The sequence below is a fragment of the Melospiza georgiana genome, chromosome 3, assembly GCF_028018845.1.
Source record: "Melospiza georgiana isolate bMelGeo1 chromosome 3, bMelGeo1.pri, whole genome shotgun sequence".
In the NCBI taxonomy this organism is placed as follows: domain Eukaryota; kingdom Metazoa; phylum Chordata; class Aves; order Passeriformes; family Passerellidae; genus Melospiza; species Melospiza georgiana.
In genome coordinates, this window is record NC_080432.1 from 3910234 (window position 1) to 3929118 (window position 18885).

At 41.6% G+C, this 18885-nt stretch overlaps 1 protein-coding gene across 1 annotated transcript in view; it reads left to right on the plus strand.

Annotated features, from left to right (window-relative positions):
* Window positions 1-18885, plus strand: part of PKHD1 (PKHD1 ciliary IPT domain containing fibrocystin/polyductin) — a 238083-nt gene that overhangs the window by 122707 nt on the left and 96491 nt on the right. The window contains 4 exon segments of the mRNA XM_058020892.1: window positions 7335-7512; window positions 8170-8365; window positions 16863-16928; window positions 18704-18823. Coding sequence (XP_057876875.1) covers window positions 7335-7512; window positions 8170-8365; window positions 16863-16928; window positions 18704-18823 — 560 coding nt within the window.

Genomic DNA, 18885 nt, shown 5'->3' on the forward strand with positions numbered 1-18885 from the left:
CCAAAAGGAACCTGGGAGAGGACCAGGATGGGGAATAAAAGGAGCTGGAGGGGATGAAGAGTAAAAGTCAATAAACATGACCAGAGGATGAAGGGGGTGGGAGAAGGAGAATGGGTGAATTTTATCCAGATGTGTTTGGAGAGTGTTTGCAATAAAAAAAGGAATAGTTTAGGATTAATACAGCAAAACATGACTAGGAGCAATTGGCAGAGGTTGAGTAAAGAGAATAAAGATAGGTGAGTGAAGGAAAAAAATTTCTAACAAGTTCCTCTTGGATCTATCTCACCTCAATGAAAAGACAAAAGAACTGTTGCTTGGCTATCTTTAGTTTCAGAGAAGAAAAGGGTTAAAAATCTCTGTGGAAGAAATCTTTGTATCATCCTCTACCAGGCTATGGTATATTAGACCTGTCAGGTCTGCCACAAGAATTTTCTGTGCTCCTCAAAAAAAAAAGCATGAGACGCTTGAGATAATGTTTTTTTTCCACTTATCCTGAATTTCAGGAATGGGATTCCAGCTCCAAAAATCTTGAAGGTTGAGGCAAATAATGGATTTTAAGAGGGGAGACCTAGTATGGCAACCTCTATCTCAGCAACCTCAGGATCATACCCTGACCCTGAGAGCAACTGGCAAGGATTGGACATGGCCATATTTTTAACCATCTCAGTCTCCAAAACATCAGGGTTGTTGCATTAGCACTAACCTTTAGGAAAGATCCCCTGCCTGGGAGCTGTCAGGGATAGGGATGTTTTGAGTCAGCTAAAACAATGTCTGGAACAATTTCAATTATTTATCATACAATGTGGGCAATTGACTGCTTATCTTTGTGCTGTTTAATTTACCAGGATGCTCCTGTTGTATTGACACTTTTCCCCAAAATAAATGATGTGTATGGGAGAAAATGAGTGTTTTGTTAGAGAAAAACTATGGAAGCTCTTTTATGAGAAGGAGAACTACTATCTTGAACATTTTGTGACTCTCTGTCCTGAGCTACTTCACTCAACAATTTCCAAGGAAATAGGGATCCATTTCCAAGCTAGCACTGTTGTAACAAAACCCTTCTTCACAAAGTCCAGTTGAAAGTTAAACTAATGTGTCACGTAAGCACACTTTAAAGAGGGGTTTTATGTCTTTTAAAAATGTAATTGGAGCTTATAAAAGTCTTTATAAATTTATATGTGAGAAAGTTATTGAGTAGTCTGAAGCACAGCTTATGCTATGGCACAGCACAGCATGGCTGCAGGCTAGAAACGGCTGCTCCAAATGCCACCGCTACCCATATTATCATGGAACTATGAATCTCTATTAATATTAAAACAAATTTTCATTAAAAAATTGTCATAACATGATTAAGTACTTTCAAAGTTTCTTCACATTATGCATAATTTTTACAAGAGGAGAGCATTAGAATAATCTGCAGCCTGGCAGCCCCTTGCGGCGAAGGGTACTCCAAACACGTGGTGGCTGCGCCTGCCAAAAGGGAGTTTCCCTCTTGGTCCCTCTAATTTGCTTTCCTTCTCTCACTGGGGAAGCAGTGGATTTTGCTTTGCTTTACTTGGACTTGCTCAGCACCAGTCCTGTAGTTGAAGCCTTTTATTGTCTCCCTCTTCTGCTGCAAAGCAAAAGATTAACTTTTTAGGATTCATTCCTATATCAGCTCTAACATTCTCTCTGTGTGATGCACTTTGTCGGGGTCTCTAGCTGGTGAGAGTGACCTGAGAAAAGTTAGAAAGTCTCTTTTCCCAGCCTGGTGCTTGAAGAAAGAGTCAGAGCTCTTCATTTCTTGGTCTCAAGGTTGTTTATTTTATCTTATCTGTAAAAAAATTTCTCCTGGCCTGACAAGGTCCGCTCAGCAAGACAGTCAGAGGCGCTCTGCCTGCCCTCAGGGTGGTGTTATGTCTTTATACTAAAAACTACATGTACAATATTTACAATTACTTTCCAATACCTATCACCTATGTTAGACATAGGTGATAAACCAATCTGGAAATGCCAACATCACAGCAGAAGATGGAGGCCAAGAAGAAGAAGCAGAAAGGCTGGACACACCCAGTTCCCTCCATCTTGCCTCCTGAACTCCCATACCAAAAACCCCAAAATCTACTTTTTCACGCTGTGATAACTTCACTAATATTCTACTTAAACTGTTGTGACCTGCTGATCTTCATACAAGGTGGGTAACTCGCCCCATGGGTCATAATCAAAACCACAGGCATTTTGGGCTCTGTGCCAGGGTCTCTGGGACCTCTGGCAGGGGTCTTGGCTGCTCAGGACAGCCAGAGGGATGTCCTGGGTTCTGAAAGCATTTCTGCTGCAAACCCAGCCACTGCTGATGGGTTGGTGTTTCCCTACCTCTGTGTCTTTGAATTTGTGAAGAAATTTCAGATGGTTACTCTAGATTTGCTTTCCTTTGATATTTACTCTCTGTGGTGCCTTCAGCTGAACATCTCCCTGCTGTGAAACACCCTGACCACCACAATTCTTCTCTCAGTGTCCTCAGTCACTCTCTGGCCATGTGTGCCCTCACACAGGGGGCAGCTTACATGGTCACTTGTCCCCACAACCCATCCTCCGAGGGCTCCTGCGATGTAATATGGAAGGCAAATATTAAATTATTGACTGTTCAGTTACCAACTCATCAGCTCAGCTTTAGAGAGTCAGCTTTTACTCTGCTGCATTTCTGGCATTTCAGACATCCCACCTAGAGAAATTTGTTTCCCAGTGGAAGACACCTTTCCATTCACCCTGCAGTCAGGGGTATGGGCAGCAAAGACAGATCCTGCACAGTGTTATGAGTATGCAGGACAAGATATTTCTTAAAGCCTTCTCTCTCAGCTTGACCATCATCTGAGGTATTTCTTAGTGCAGGGAGATAAATTTAACATTGAGCCAACGTTTGCTGGCCCTAAGCTTTCTATCCTGGCAAGGAGAAATCTGGCAAGTCTATTGGATGTTTCTTATGGCCTGGATAGATCAGAGCCAGGTGCATCAGCTGGGACTCCCTGTAATAACCAACATATTGATCCTAAAATCACAGTATGGTTTGGGTTAGAAGGGACCTTAAAGATCATTTAATTCCACCTCCTTCCATGGGCAAGGACACCCTCCACTACCCCAGGCTGTTCCAAGCCCTGTCCAACCTGGCCTTGGACACTTCCAGGGACTCTTCAGAGCTCTGCCTGATGTGGGAAAAGCAGAGTGAACAAGCAGTCCTTCTCTGGTGCTTGCCATGCTCACACTGCAGACATTTTACCTGTTTGTTTACCAACCACTTTCCAGCTCAGGATTTCTGTCTGATTTTAATTTTCCTGAAAATATCAGCTTGTAAACTGTAGGATCTGGGGAAATGTTTTAAGAACATGGGGGATTTTGGAAGGCAGGGGTAGCAAACTGAAATTCTACTCTGAAGGAATCCATCTTGTCAGTCACAATCCTTTCTATTCCTGGGAAACCATTTCAATTCTTCTTTTATTTAGAATTCAGCCCATGGTGGTGACTCAAGATCAGGGTCAAAGATCTGGTTATTTCCTAAAAGACTCATGCATGAAAAAAAAAAATCACTGCTACTAAGGATTCATAATAAAAGACAGATTTGAATAATGAGCTTGGTATCTCAACAAAGATACTCACATTTACTGAAAACAGCTGAAAATTCTTAGTTCCTGGCAATTAAAATACAGTGATCTGGTCTGGGGCCCAAGATTAAACCTGTAAAGTGTTTGATATGGTTATAATTCTGAATTAGCCTCCCTTTGGCCAACAATAAACATGGACTCTTGATATAAACATTTGGTGTCCCATTTGAAGTTCAATGCTAAATTGTTTCCTGTTTTTGAAGAGGGATAATCATAATGGATTATTACACAAACAGAAAGCATTTAGAGCTAAACAGAGCGCCTGCCTTCATACAAACAGATATGGACCCTTAGGATAAATAAGTTAATGGTAAACATAAACAAGAGAGTTAATATTTGTTCTCCTCCATGTTGCTGATTGGCTTAACAAATCCTTTGTGGCCCATATCTGTCGAGCAGTTCTGCACAATGCATTTGAGCTGAATTATATAACAGTTTATACAGTCACAATTGGTGAATTGTGGCTCAGACTGTAAAGCCCTATCCTGTAATCCTGCCATATTTCTAAAGCAAATTGCTCCTTAATTGAAACCTGCTTCGATATAAAAAATACAGCCTTCACAATGAGTCATCCTTTTTTTCCCCCTTACAGTTTGCAAAGGCTTCCAGCAGTTTAAAGGGAGGGTTAATTTTGCATTAAGACCATTGCCTCCTAGTTTCTTTCAAATAAAGCCAGGAGAAGTTCAGGGGAAGGCTCTCCTCTGATAATGAAGCTCTCCACGTTAATGATGCGTGCAGGCTCCCTCGGATCCTCTGAATTAGAAATACTCCTGTGTGCCAGTGCTCTTCTACTTCATTAGCATTAAAGAGAGGTAGATTGGTGGCTATTTAGGGCACAGTGAAATCACTGGCTATTTAGGGCAAATGGAAATGGTGCTAATTGTGGTTGGTAATTCCATTAGTAGGGTACTTCCATTTTGGTGCCTTTTTGGCATGGAGGTGAAGAAACAACACACTGACATCCTTTCAAGGGGGTGTATCTCAGGCTTATTGTGTCCTTGTACCAGTTAACTTGTACACTGGGCTGAGAAGTTTTCTAGGTTCCCCAAATATTTGGTTTGGTGGTGGGCACCCTGTCAGGAGTTGGAAATTAATTTATGGGTGGCAAAACCTCAAGCAACTCATGTAAAAGACAAGGACACAACATTACAGGTCAAGAAAACCCTAGAGATTCCAGGCCATAAGGCATCTCCTGCTCCTTTTCCTTCCTGGGTCATGAACATAAGCCAGGTGTGCTCAGGTGGGCAAGAGGCCAAAGGCACCTGGGCTGTGCCAGCTCTGGGGTGGCAGCAGGAGCAGGGCAGTGCTGTCCCCTGTGCTGGCACTGCTGGGGCACCTCCAGTGCTGGGGACAGCTCTGGGACAAGAGGGACACTGAGAGGCTGGAGAGTGTCCAGGGAAGGGAACGGAGCTGGGGAAGGGTCTGGAGCACCAGGAGGGGCTGAGGGAGCTGGGAAAGGGGCTCAGCCTGGAGAAAAGGAGGCTCAGGGGGGACCTTGTGGCTCTGCACAACTCCCTGACAGGAGGGGACAGCCAGGGGGTGGGCAGTGTGGGGGTGTGGTCAGGCTTTGCTCCTAGGGAACAAGGACAAGAGTACATGGCCCTAAGGTGCACCAAGAGAGGTTTAGATTAAATATTAAAAAGAATTTCCCCATGGAAAAGGAGGTCAGGCATTGAAATGAGCTTTGTGGGGCAGTGGTGCTGATAACTCTCTAAATATAGTTAAGTCTCCATGCCTGGAGGGATTTAAAACACATGTAAATGTGGCATTTTGGGACATGGTGCAGAGGTGGCCTCGGCAGTGTTGGGTTAATGGTTGGACTTGATGATCTCAGAGGTCTTTTCAAACTTAAATGATTCTATGATTCTATAACTTGTCTGTTATAATTTGACACACAGGAAAAGATGTATTTCACTTAACTGTAGCCATCTGGAAGTTCACTATGCAGTTTAAGATATTTATTTGAGGTCTTCTAAATATTGGTTTCCAACATAAATGGATTCACAGCTGATTTGTGAATTCACATTCCCATTCACTAGCTATTGGATTTACATGGCTGGTGTGGAATTGCCACCTAACTTTCTAACAGGTCAGACTTGTATCCCAGTAGGATTGTCCCTTCCAGGAGTTCTGTCTTTACTTCTCCTGGAAGTACTGGGGAGAGTCTCCCCATAAAAGTGATTCAAGCTGTTCTCTTCAGAACTCTCTGGTGATGAAAATTAAAATAAATAAAGAGTAAAACCATGTGAATTTATGCTGCAGAGAGCCTAGGTCTGAGTCTCTGTCACTTGCTGTGACATTGGGCATCTTTGCAACTCCATAAGGCTCCCTCTGATCTGCAGGAGAGTTTTGCATTGTGGTTGGTGTTCTTCTGCTGCTAGAATACCTGTGCAGGTTCTGATAGCTGTGGCAATAATGTGCTTGTTGTCATTTACTTGCTTAATTAGCAGCCTAATATCCTGGTCCAGTTAATGCCCATAACAGGAGGTTTATTAGTGGTACAAAAGCTGTTTAAGCCTTATAAACTCCTTCCAGTTTCATTGGTCTGCCAATATCTTCTGGTTGAGTGATTCTTTGCTGATTCACACTTCGCTTTGCCACTGCTGTTTCTCAGCTGAATGTTTCTGGGTAACCAGAAAGTGATTTGACAAAGTGACAGACACTAGAATAACAACAACAAAAAAAGAAAAAAAAAAATCACTGAACTGATTTTAAGAGAGAAAAAAGAAAAATACATCTGGGATGACTGCTCTGGTGATTTTGCATCATCTCCAAAGCACTTGGGGGAAAAAAAAGCAACCAAAAATTGCATATACAGGCAAATTGCAGGATTACATAAATTTTAGCGCTGTCTTGGGTTAGTAAGCCATATCCAGCCTGAGAGGTTAGATAATATGCTGAGATGTGTAGTTGTAAGATAATTCTTCAAATATTGAGAAAAAAATATTGAAGGGATGGTTAAAAGAGGGGATTTTTTAAGCTTATTTTCAGCTCAAATGCCAAACTGAGAGGAGTCTACTGCAACCTTAAATCTAAAGGGTTTATGACCCCTCATGGTATCAGTGATCTCTTCAGTAAGGGTTTTTTCTCCTGAGTAGACTTGTCAGAAATTAGGAGTGCCAAGTTCTAGTTAAAAAGGGGGTTGAGTTCTCATTTGGATGCTTATAAGAACTGCTGCACTAAAAGTTCACCCATTTTCTGAAGGATTTAATCAATCCTCAGCAGCCCCAGCTTTGACTGCAGACAGAGAACAGCTCTTTGAATTACACAGGACTTTTATTGAAACTTTTGATCACTCAAATGGGAGTGAATTATCACAGAATCACAGAATGGTTTGGGTTGGAAGGAACCCTAAATATCACCTCATCACCTCCTAAAATTTGAACTTGAGGTCCATGAGTCTGGCAGAAGGAAAATACTCTGGCAATGTCGAAGTTGGTACCCTGGCTGTTACATCTGCTCTGTTCTCTTCCTCTTCCTTTACTCCTACATGCTTTGTCTCTCCTTTTCTCTCTCCTTTTACAGCAATTCAGGCAAAATATTGTTTCTTATGGCATTTATAAAGAATTACAAAAAATGGAGACACATTCTAAGGGAGATCCAGCACAGCTTCTGTAATTCAAATAAAAATAGAACTGTACAGGTTGCAAAATAACAGAGTTCAATGTAAAAATGTAATTTTTTTTTCTTTTCCTGCAGAAAAGAGGCTCCTGACACTCCCTATAATTTAACTGTGACTGACAGTAGGAATAAGTCAAGCACAGTCAATTATGTCCCTGATACTTTATCAAACCTGTATGGCTGGATGGTTCTTCTCCTGGATAAAGAGACTTACACGTTGACATTTGACAACCCTTTGGTCAGCAAACAGCTCCAGGTAACATGGGAAGGTTTTATAATTTCAAAATTGTATCTGGAAGAGATAATCATGTTTTCATCTCTTTGGAAGAACAGAGAGAAATAAAATAGAGTTAAGTGCACTGAGAAAGTCTCTCTGTATTTATAGGCTTAGATAAGATGACTGATAAGCTTTCTCTTATCTCTCAGATAAGTTCTGAGATAAGTTCTCTGTAATCACCTGGAGCAGGAAGGTCATGGAATCATGGAATGGTTTGTGTTGGAAAGGACCTTAAAGCTCATCCTGTTCCAACCCCTGCCATAGGCAGGGACACCTTCCACTAGACCAGGTTGCTCCAAGCCCCATCCCGCCTGGCCATGGACACTTGATGATTTTGGATATCTTAGGTGAAATTTCAGGGTGGTGTTTAGGAACCAACAGGATTTTTACTGCCTTAAGACATGTTGAAGCACAGTTTTCAGAAGACATTGGTTCTCCTCATCCTTCAAAAGTGATGAGGGCAGTTGATTTTTTTCTGCATTTGCCATCACCTCCTGCTTAATTTTGCATCTCTTTTCCTGTTTTCAACAAATTTTACCTGTGAGGAGCACCACCCTCTTTACCCCTTTATGCTGCACTCCATGGAGCTCTAATCACAGACTCAGACATGTTTCCTTTTGGCTCCCTCTTCTCCAGTATTCAGTGACATTTAGCAACTTCAAGGCTGGGAATTACCTGCTGGTGGAACACAAGGATCTTCCTGCCCATCTGGAGGCTGTGGTGTCCTGTGGGACAAGGAGGGGACAGCCACTCCAGCTGGAACCTTCCTATGGCCAGCACAGGAGCTGTGATTGGCATCTCGACAGCAAGCTGGGGAAGTTCACCTACCTGGGTAAGTGCAGTGTGGGGGTTGCAATCTACATCTGCGATCAGGAATGGTGTCAGAGCTGATGCCTCTTTAATTTAGACCCAAAATCTGCTCAAGGCCAGCTTTCAATGGCCTCTCAATAAGTGAGAGGTCCTTCAAAATGTTGGTCAAATGGCTAAGTGCACCTCAGGTCCATCCCTAACTGATCTATCTGATGCCTGACCTAGCAACAGAAGGAATGTGCCATAAATAGAGGGTGATGTGACATCAGTTGTATTTGAGTTGGCTTTTTTTGAGTGGTAAAGACATTAAATTCCACCAATGACCTCTGCTGTCAACTGGTCCTACATCACAGGTACCATTAATAAAACATGCTCATCTTGCTAGGCTGAGCCCACTGAAGGCAGTAAGATTACTGGGAGAGAATTTTTTCTAGGGTTGGAAACTTCCAAAGATGCCTTAAATCTTTACCTATGTGACTTTGTACGTGAGATCATGGAGTGTGGTGGAAATTTTCTTTTTGAAGAAATGGACATTTTCTGTAATACCCATTCTCAAGTAAATAATTTTATAAATATCTAAGCTCTATACGTCAAAATTAAGGTAATGATTGTTGCCTTTATTAATAGCAGCAGAACTAGAAATCACAAATATATTTTGGTGTCTTTGAGAAGATTAGCTTCTCCTTCATGACTCATACCAGGAAAGTAAAGATGATGATTTTCATTATAACAGATAATTTTTCTCTTCTGTTCCATTAAATGTAATGAAATTCCCTTTGATTTTGCACTACTGAGATGGCATGCAAATGGCTTTCTCATGTAGGATACCTTTAGAACAATCATTGTGACAATGGAGAGAAAAACATGCCTGGAATGAGGGCAGGCAATCCACTGAGCTTTGTCTGGCAACAGTGAAAATCAACCAGTGTGGAAAATCACATTTGTGGAGAACTGGGGAAACCCAAAACTTAACCTCAGTCTGAGGATCTCAGTTGCTGTGTTCACCTCTGATTCTTCAGCAACTGCCACAGCACAGCTTGTGTTTAACATTTTAGCTCTAAAAATGGGCTGGATGTACCTGGGCTTCAAACTATAAAAGATCCCTGTGCTTGCTTAATCCCAAACTGTACTGGTGCACTGGTCACCACCTGGGAGTCTGCCTGCTCTAGGCCAAAGCTGTGCCAGGAATTTGGCCAGCATTATAACCACGTAGATTATTGGGGTCCTGGTCTTGGGTCTGTGTCCTGGCCCTATTTAGACACAGTTCAAGTGTAAATTTGCTACTGTAAATTTAGCTGTTGTGTCTAAACCTTACCAGAGATCAAGTCAAGTATTTACTGAAAAAAGAAAAATGTTTTATTATTTCTGCATACTAACAGTGTAAATTTGTTCCTTCAAATAGAAAAGGTGACTGTTTTTCAGTTTGCATATCCTGATTTGCACTGTCAGAGCAGCATGGGAAAGCTCAGAGGATGGCATCTGTAGCTTGGCCTCTGCTGTTAAAAACAGAGGAGATGAGTCTTGGGAAGACTGGGACAAAAGTGGTCTGGCTGGCATATGCCACTCTTGCATCACACACACTTTCTTGCCCTTCTCTTGCATTACTTTCATCTTGATTTTTATCACACAAAGAGCTTGTTGTGGTTCCTCATTTTAATAGAGAGAGAAACAATAATCCAAAATACACGAGGGGAAATTTATGAAAACACCTGACATACATAATTCATGCTGTGAACATTTTCTGTGAGGACTTTTATAGGAGTGAGATCAATAACTCAGTGTCGGGTACCTAATATCTATGCTGTGGGTGTAGGGTAAAAGTTTGAAACAAAGCAGATTCCTGGCCCTGGTGTGAGATTTCTCTCCTTCTCTCCGCTGTGCAGGCTGAGAGGGTGAGGATAATTAGCCAGCAGAGCAGATCCATGGCATGTGGTAGACTTTCCATCACTCAGGGTCCTTAGAAGATGCTTGGCTGTCTTTTCAGGGAAATATGCTCCGGCTCTGCGAGAAGCTATTAGAAACCTCATGAGGCGAGATTCATGCTCCATAGGAGGTCAGAGAAAGCTGCCACAATGGTCCCTTCTGGCCTTAAAACCCCACCAGTCCACTCAGAGAGGACAAGGCTAGAAAGCCTGGCCTTCCTGCCGTCTTCTTGCCTAAATCTGCAAGTTGGCCCTTTTAGAAATTTTTCTTTTTTAATATTTTATTTACATTTAACTATATGAAATAATTAGCCAACTAATTAATCCCGTTTACAAGCTTTGTGGGATTCTTCAGCTGTCAGTCATGCCCGAGCCCGGGGCCGGCGTTGAGCCTCAGCTCCCTCCTCCATCAGACTTGGTCTCCATGGCTACAGGCTGCATCTGCTGACACCCCACTCTCTATTTACTGCTTAATTAAGAATTTCATGCTCAGCCCTTATCTGCTTCTAAGAACAAGAACACACTGTTAAGAAACTCCAAATTTAGGCTGCTGCACAAGGAAAGCCTTTCTTGTTGTCCTGACTGCGTGGAGCCTCTCTAACTACCCTCTTGGCAACTGCGCTGCCACCCTTCAATCAAAAATCATTAAATGGGGCAGAGATAATGAGCATGTAGCATATCAAAAGGAGGATGTTTGCTCGGGCTAAGGAGGAAAAGCTGTAAGGGCCTATAAGCAGCCGCCACTTCAAAGGGAGAAGGGGCTGATAAAGAGTCATTTGTTCCTGTTTGACTTATGTAAAAGGTCTGGTATGTCGCAGCCCCGTCTAGCAGACGCGGGTCCCCCCTCTGCAGGCTCGTGTGTCAGTGCTCGGGCAGCTGGGCGCAAACAGCATCAGCCTGAGCATAAAATCACTTTACTCCACGGCCACAATGGGCACTTGTAGGGGGTGGCAGGGGGACAATGGCAAGACAATTATTGCAGCTGCTCAGGAGGGCCATAATTCTTCCTGCCCAAAGTCGGCCGGCATATTAGTCATCCTTCGGCTTTTGGGAGCGCTTTGGTGGGGTTTCGACAGCTGCTGGTGTACCACCTCTTTGCAATAATTGTACATTCTGGCTGGGGTCAACTCACTTTTGACCCTCTGCTTTTGTGCCCCTCAGAAAGCCTTTTAGGGCAAACTGTGGGGAAGTGGCAGGGGTGCGTTACATCCAGAAATTAATGCCGGTAAATACGGATCAGATGCCAGCTCATTAATGGGCAGGCTCCTGGATTCACACAGCCCTTTTACTCGGGCCTGCATGGGGGAGAAAATGGGGAGAAGGGGAAGGAAAACGCCGTGACTGAGAAGATATTGTTATTCAAACAAAGCAGGCAGCCGAATGAAGCCACCTTGGCCAGAAGTCTGCGTTGGGCTCAGGCTTTCCCCATCCCCTCCTCAGTCCTGCCTGGCATCATGCAAGTGTTTGTTTATATTTGTGAGGATAAAAAAAAAAGGTCTGTCTAGCACAAAAGGCAAGAAAATAGACCTTATGGAGGGGATTAAAGGAGTTAAGTTGCACTGATGGTTGGGGTCTTGTAAATTAGGCTTGGAGGAGAATGCAGGGGGTGCTGAATGGGGAGAAATAATTGCAATGGAGAATGTTTCTGTTGTATGGGCAATGATCCTATTAACAAAGATAGTTACCTACATACATGAAACTCTGTTAACCAGCCTCCAAGCCACTTTAAAAGTCCCCTTTTCAGACCATTTTAAACGAATCTGCATCGGAGGACAGGTAACCCCATGTCCCTTCTGGGTTCTGGGTGAAGGGGAGGCTTAGGGAGCTTGAAGCATCCCGTGCCAGTCATTTCTACATCACCAGCCTTGCTTTGACATGGTTCATAGCATTGCCCTGATTTTCTCTGGGGCACCCTATGTGCTAAGAGAAGTGATCCTCAAAGGTCTCTGTGGGCCTGCAATTGTGGTGTGACTGTGAAACACTCATGGGCTGTGGCTCAACCACATTTCAGGGGAGTGAAACATGATATGACCATGCTGAAGCAAAAAAAAACCCCAAAAATACCACTTATTATAACAAGGGTGGTGGAAAGAAACATCCCACTGGGACATCTGGGATATTTTTTAGGAGAAATAGCCTTTGTAAATTGCAATAATAACATTATGAGCTTTTTAAGTCTGTTACAAATTTCAGCATATGGTGCCACAGCGTGGTACTGCTCCTTGGTTAAGGTCTCTGGGCAATACTGGAACTGGCTAAAAACCAGAGAGATGTTGTTTCCTTTTAGTTCACTTTTGTAATCTTTAAACCATTTTCTTTTGGAATAAAACAAAGTGTTGGCTTCCTTCACCTCCAGATTTTTCTTGTTTTTTTTTTTCCCTAAAATTTGAAGTGCTGGACAGAAACATTATTGAAAACATCACTGAAAGGATTATCAAACTTTTTATTTATCCCAAATACATTTTTCAGTAGACACAACTTTTATGCAGATGGGTCATCCTGCTGACTTTGCTCAGGCTGCTCATGTGTGAGTTGTTAAGAGGGCCTAAGGCTGAACCTCACATTACTGCTGTGTCAGAAGCAGGTTTACAATTTCCATAGTTCCTAAAAAAATAATTTGATTATACTTATTGTCTTTTCTAGATTCCTAAAGAATGATCTCACTTCCATTAGGCTCTATGGGTTTCTGTAATTGCTTTGTATAGGAGGAAAAAACACTCTAAAGAATGTTTGTTTCTAATATGAAAATACAGAAAATAAATAAACACAGATATTTTCTACAGCCCTATTGCTTGGGGGTAAAGGAGAATCCTAGGCGAAAGACATGAAGAATGGAATTAATTCTGTACAGAGGGCTGATTGTACAGGGATGAATCTTTTCTTCCAGGCAGATAAAACTCACCCATATCAGTGGTTTCAGAGGGCCAGTTGACCAGATGTGGGCTGCTCAGTGACCTCCATGAAATGAAAGTCAGATCTTTGCAAAGAGGTGCCCCTTGTAATCATAGAATCATAAAATTATTTATGCTGGAAAAGAACTTCAAGGCCACCAGGTCCAGCCTGTGACCCATCCCCACCTTGTCACTCAGACCAGAGCACTGAGTGCCACATCCAGGAATTTTTTTTAACAGTTCCAGGCGTGGTGACTCTACCAACTTCCTGGGCAGTCTGTAGCAATGCTTAACCACCCTTTCAAAAAATAAATTCTTCCTGCTGCCCAACCTGAACCTCCCCTAATTACAGTTTGAGGCCATTTCCTCTTGTTCTCTTGCTCATTACTTAGGAGAAGACACCAACATCCACCTGGCTATGACCTCACTCCAGGGAGTTGCAGAGAGCAATAGGATCCTCCCTGGGACTCTTTTTTCTCCAGGCTGAGACCCCCCTGCCACATTCCCTCAGTTGCTCAATTTTTGTTATAGACACAAAGAGAAAAAACAACAATTCTCCTGGTGGGTGAGCTCCTGTCCTTCTGGCATGGGAGCAGAGAAACCAGAGACTGCAGCAGCTACAGAAATAAGGTGATGAAATGACCTCATAATCCTGTCAAGGTTGATTTTTTGATTATGTGGTATCCGCAGGAGGAATTTTACACAAATGCCAATCTCCTGTAAGCAAGAATCTTTGTCCATCTACCCAAGACTTACATACATATATATGTGTGTATGTATATATCTATATCTATATCTATATCTATATCTATATCTATATCTATATCTATATCTATATCTATATCTATATATTTTATATATATTTTTCTGTATATATATATATATATATATATATATATATAAAAAAAAATTATATCTATCCAGTTATATGTATATAAAATAGGTTCTTACACCTCTTATCCCTAACACATTGTCCTTGTTATATGACATTTCTGGGTGTCTCCTGCAGAAGATCCTCACAGGGGATGACAAAACACCCTCTCCTAGGTTCTCCAGTTTCCAGAGGTGTGTCTCACTGTGTTGTTGATTGTGCTGTCTAAAAAGTTTTGATTTCCCGGTGATGGATGTTAGCCCAATTGATGTTAAATAGCATGGAGCTGCTTGTTATTTGTAAGTCAGGCTATTGGAGCCATTTATCCTAGTTTCAGCCCTTCCTAATATCCACAGGCAAAATTCCGAGTCACTGCAAAGCTGATAAAAGACTGAGTTGCTCCTCCTTCATGTTCACTCAAGGAGCCCTGAACCAGGAAAAGTTTCCAGCAGTATCATCCAGAAGGCCTATATTTATGATCCACAGCCCAAACATCCAGGAGGAGCTGTAATAAGGCAGGAAATTGATGAGCCTTATAAAGGTTTTATACAACTAAACCCTGGAGCCTTATAACTACATTTTGCCAAGAGTCACCTTAATTCAATGTTTACTAATGATGTCCTTCATCTGTAGTGCCTGTATCCCTTCCTGTCCTGCAAAACCCAGTGATAACCTACTCAGCAGCAAAACAAAACCACCAGAAGGACTGTGTCACTGTAGCCTTGATTAATCCCAAGGCCTCTACATTTCTTGATCAGTTTTTAGCAGTATTTGTGGGAAAAGGCAACAAAACACTGCTGATTCACAACTGGTGCACTTTACACCCCATCGATGTAAATAATTGTGCATGTTACAAGGATGTGGAGAGTTCTGGGGAGAATTCTGTTCCTGATTCTTATGCTCATGATCAAGAGTATAAATAATTTATAATAGTTTGAATTGTCATGCTCTGGTGGGATGACACTTCAAATATGAGAAACTTTTATTATTGCCCTGACTCTGGACATGGCAGTGATAAAACTCTGTACTGAATTAAGTCTTAATGGTTTCTTTCTTCACCATATAAGGGGATTGAACCCCGTTATGAGGTCTATGCACCATATTGATCAAGTTTTATGTCCCCTCAGGATTTAATTAGAACAGCTTTTGTCTGAAAAATACAAACATCCTTAATTAGATGATTTCACTCTAGTTCCTGCAAAAGTAAGCAAAAAACAAAAAAACAACAAACCTCACAAAATATATTGAGGTGAAAAAGGATATTGTCAGGGTTTGTCTTGTTTTTCCTAAGCCTGTTTTGTCAGCTTTGGCAACTGTTTTGCCCTGTGTGAGAAGGAAAAATACCATAACCATAAAAGTACACACAGATGTATTGTCTGAAAGCAACAAGAGCTGTGTCAGAGGCTTTAAATTAGCAGTTTCATGTCATGTTTTTCCCCTCAAATGTTCACCTTGTGGCCACTCAAGGCATGCTGCAGTTCAGTGTGAGCTCTGTGTGATGGTTTGGGGCAGATTGATTTGACTGATATGTGGATCAGATCCCAGCCACCATTGGGAGAGAAGGTGTCACTGAAGAACAGGGCTGAGGCACCTGATTACTAATTAATCAGACATGAGAAAAACCTCATGGAATCAGTTTCTATTTAATTATGGAAGCCTCATTTGGCATAGGAGCATATGCTGCTAACTCAATCGAGTGCTTTCAACTGACATCAAATAGTAATTATCAGAAAGAATCAAGTTTTTTGATTATTCATACTAATTTATTGAACACTTAAAATTAATGAACCTCAGTTATTTTAAATTTGCTCAGTTGCACTGGGAGAAAAGGAGGGAGGTAGGGAAGCACGGGTTTCACAATTTAAAAGTACAGAGACTTGTTTAAAGATAAAATAAGTAAATTACAATATGGCATGAAATCCCATCTGTGGGTTGTTGCACACAGAGGAAAGTTCTAGGCATGTTCTGAAACTGAGGAAAATTCTGACAATGGCTTCATTGATACAATTCTTCTACCCCCCAAAAAAATCTTCCAACAACACTTCAGGGTCACCATAAGGGGCTGGGCAGAAGACAGGAGATTTATTTGCTTGTCAGAGTGTTTCTATTTTAACCTACAGTTGTTCCAGTCTGGTGACTGAAAGGAAGTGCCTTTATATGCCACTGGAGATGAAGAGGAGGTGGGATTTTAGCTGGGTCTGAAACAGCTTTCCTCTGCTCCTCTTTGATTTGCATTATTCTGGCCCTTCTCCTGCTGACAATACACGGGCACAAAGGTTACCACTGTGATAATTGCTGCTGACCCCTTTTCACAGCAGAGAACACAGGGTCCCTGTCTCCAGTCTATAAAGCTAATTAAAGCATCTCTTTCAGATACCAGATTTTGGGGGCAAAAAAAAAAAAAAAAAATCAAAACCAAACTACAAAACAAAAGCTGTATTTCGCTGTTTGAGCCAGTTAATACATTATGCATTCAATGGTGTGATATCACTTATGTGAGTGGAACTGCTGTGGATTTATAGTGGGATAAATGAGATTCGAGTTCCAGCCTAGAATTTCTGATTGTTGAATGTTTTCTTTTTAGCTGTTTCTAATGAGTTGTCTTGAGACCTTCCGTATCTGTAAATTAAAATGTGTTTGTTTAATCCTTTCTCAATGCATAAAAAAAAAGGGACAAAAAATGCTTAGAAAACATGTATAGTTTCTCTTAAAGAAAATGTTTTTTGTAAGAAGTGTATAATGTCAGGAATTAATGTGTGGAAATTGATCTAATAATGTTTTTTGGTGTTAATTTGAAAGGCTTTGCTGTAACTCCCTAAAATTCTCTGTGTTCAGTCACAGGAGCTGACTTAATTCAGGTCACACTGAAAGAGAAGGAAAGAGTGGATTTACCTACCCCAGGTATGTGATAGTCTGTGTCAGAAAACATTGGTCTGGGAGTCAAACCATTTCTTTTTTATGGCTTTTTCAGGAGTAAATTGCTATTTTTCACTTCAATGTTTTGTACATCTATCAATCCAACAGAGGCTCTTGGTATTCATTTAGGTGTTTCATTGAGCCCTATCTACCATTGTTCAAGATAAATGTGTGATTCCACAGTATAAAACACTATAAACTTACCCTGGGAAATAACACAGCCGATCAGAAAGGTCATGGAGAATGTAAGACTACAGATTATTTTAGTGTTCCTCAGTCTGATATTACTGCTCAGTTTCATGTTGAATCAGACAGAAAAATATACCAAAGACAAGGGACACCTCCAAATTTTGATATTTTTGGGTATTTTTGCCTAGAGAGGCTACCTGGAACAGGGGCTAGATAGTGTCAAAGGAATAAAGTAGGGATTTATTGAAAGGTCTTCAAAGGATACACCTTGGGCAGCATAAGAGCCCAGTCATGGCTCTATCCAAGATGGACCCAAGATGGACCCAAAATGGATGACTGGTCATGAGTTTTCCCTCTTTTATACATCTTGGTCCAATTACATATTGGGGTTAATTTTCCAATTACAGGTCCAGGTTATGAAGTCCCATCCTTGCAGATTGCTCTCAATTTGCTGTTGTTTACACAATTTGGGCCTGAAAGTTGCAACGGTGTCCTTGGTTCTCAGGGTGGAAAAGGATTGTTTTGTCTGACTGAGCTGTGAGGAGAACTAGCTGACACTTTACATGAAGTTCAGAGTCACACACTAAGGCAGAACAGAATCTGAAAAATGTGGAAGCTAAAACTTAAGGCACTATATCAGCTGCCTTGCTATGTTGTATATTAACAATAATCACTTACGTGGAAAAAGGGTTTAGAGACATTTTGGCAGGGTTTTTCTCTCAGAACAAGTAAGTGATTGGGGGGACAGACCCAAACTTAAGGAACTCAACATGGGTTTCATTTCTGTGTTTCCCTGTGCTGACAACAGAGGTTTTTTGTACACTACAACATTACTGAGCTGGGTGTAGCCCCCAAAACCTGGGCATGTGCTTGCTCGCATATTTTCAATTCCTTTTAATCCCCAAAGAAGCTCTCCTCAAGAAAAAAAATACAGAATTCCCTTTATAGAGGAAGGAGAGAAGTAGGTGCTTGCAGAGGCCTCCAGAGGGAGGCCCTGCCTGCATTAGTCTAGGATTTACTAAACTTGGTGTGCAGGATTTTCCCTTGAAGGCTTCCTTTCCTCTCTTAGGGACAACAAATTTAGGGGCAATTAATTTATGGAGCCTGGCTAGTTGGGTCTCTAAAATACAAGTGCAAGTCAAGCAGCTGCATTTGGTGAGCTCAGTTTCTTCCAATATTTTCATTAATCTCAGGATTTTTCTTTTGGATTGACCTGAAAAAGAAAATTTTGGAGAAGGGGCAGGAGTTTCCATATGTTTTGGTTAAGCTGCTTTTCCACGCCAAGTCTTGGTCACCTCTTGGAATGGGAAAATTGCTTTTCTGGGTGTTAGCAAGCTTGTAAGAGTTGATCAACAATTATTTTAAATTTTTCATACTTTGGGAAAGTATGGAAATTCCCATGCCCTGGGAAATCAAGCAAACATTTTTCTTTAAACATGGAAAATAACAAAGAACAGTTAGCAGTGACAAAAGGAGGATGTTAATGTCACAGATGCTTGACTATCAAAGAAATGGTAATTCTTCCAGCTACAGAAAATGATAATTCTGTCTTTATGTGTTCTGTTTTGTAGCTCCTTCTGATGCTGTCTTGAAATGGTCACTCCCAGAGACATGGAATGGTGTGGGAAAAGGCTGGGGTGGATCCAATGGCAGCATCCCCGGCCCTGGGGAAGATGTCATCATCTTGCCAAGTACGTGAGGAAGGAAAGGTGTTTCATTTCTGTGGAGGTGCTGGGCTTGGCCTACATTGGGA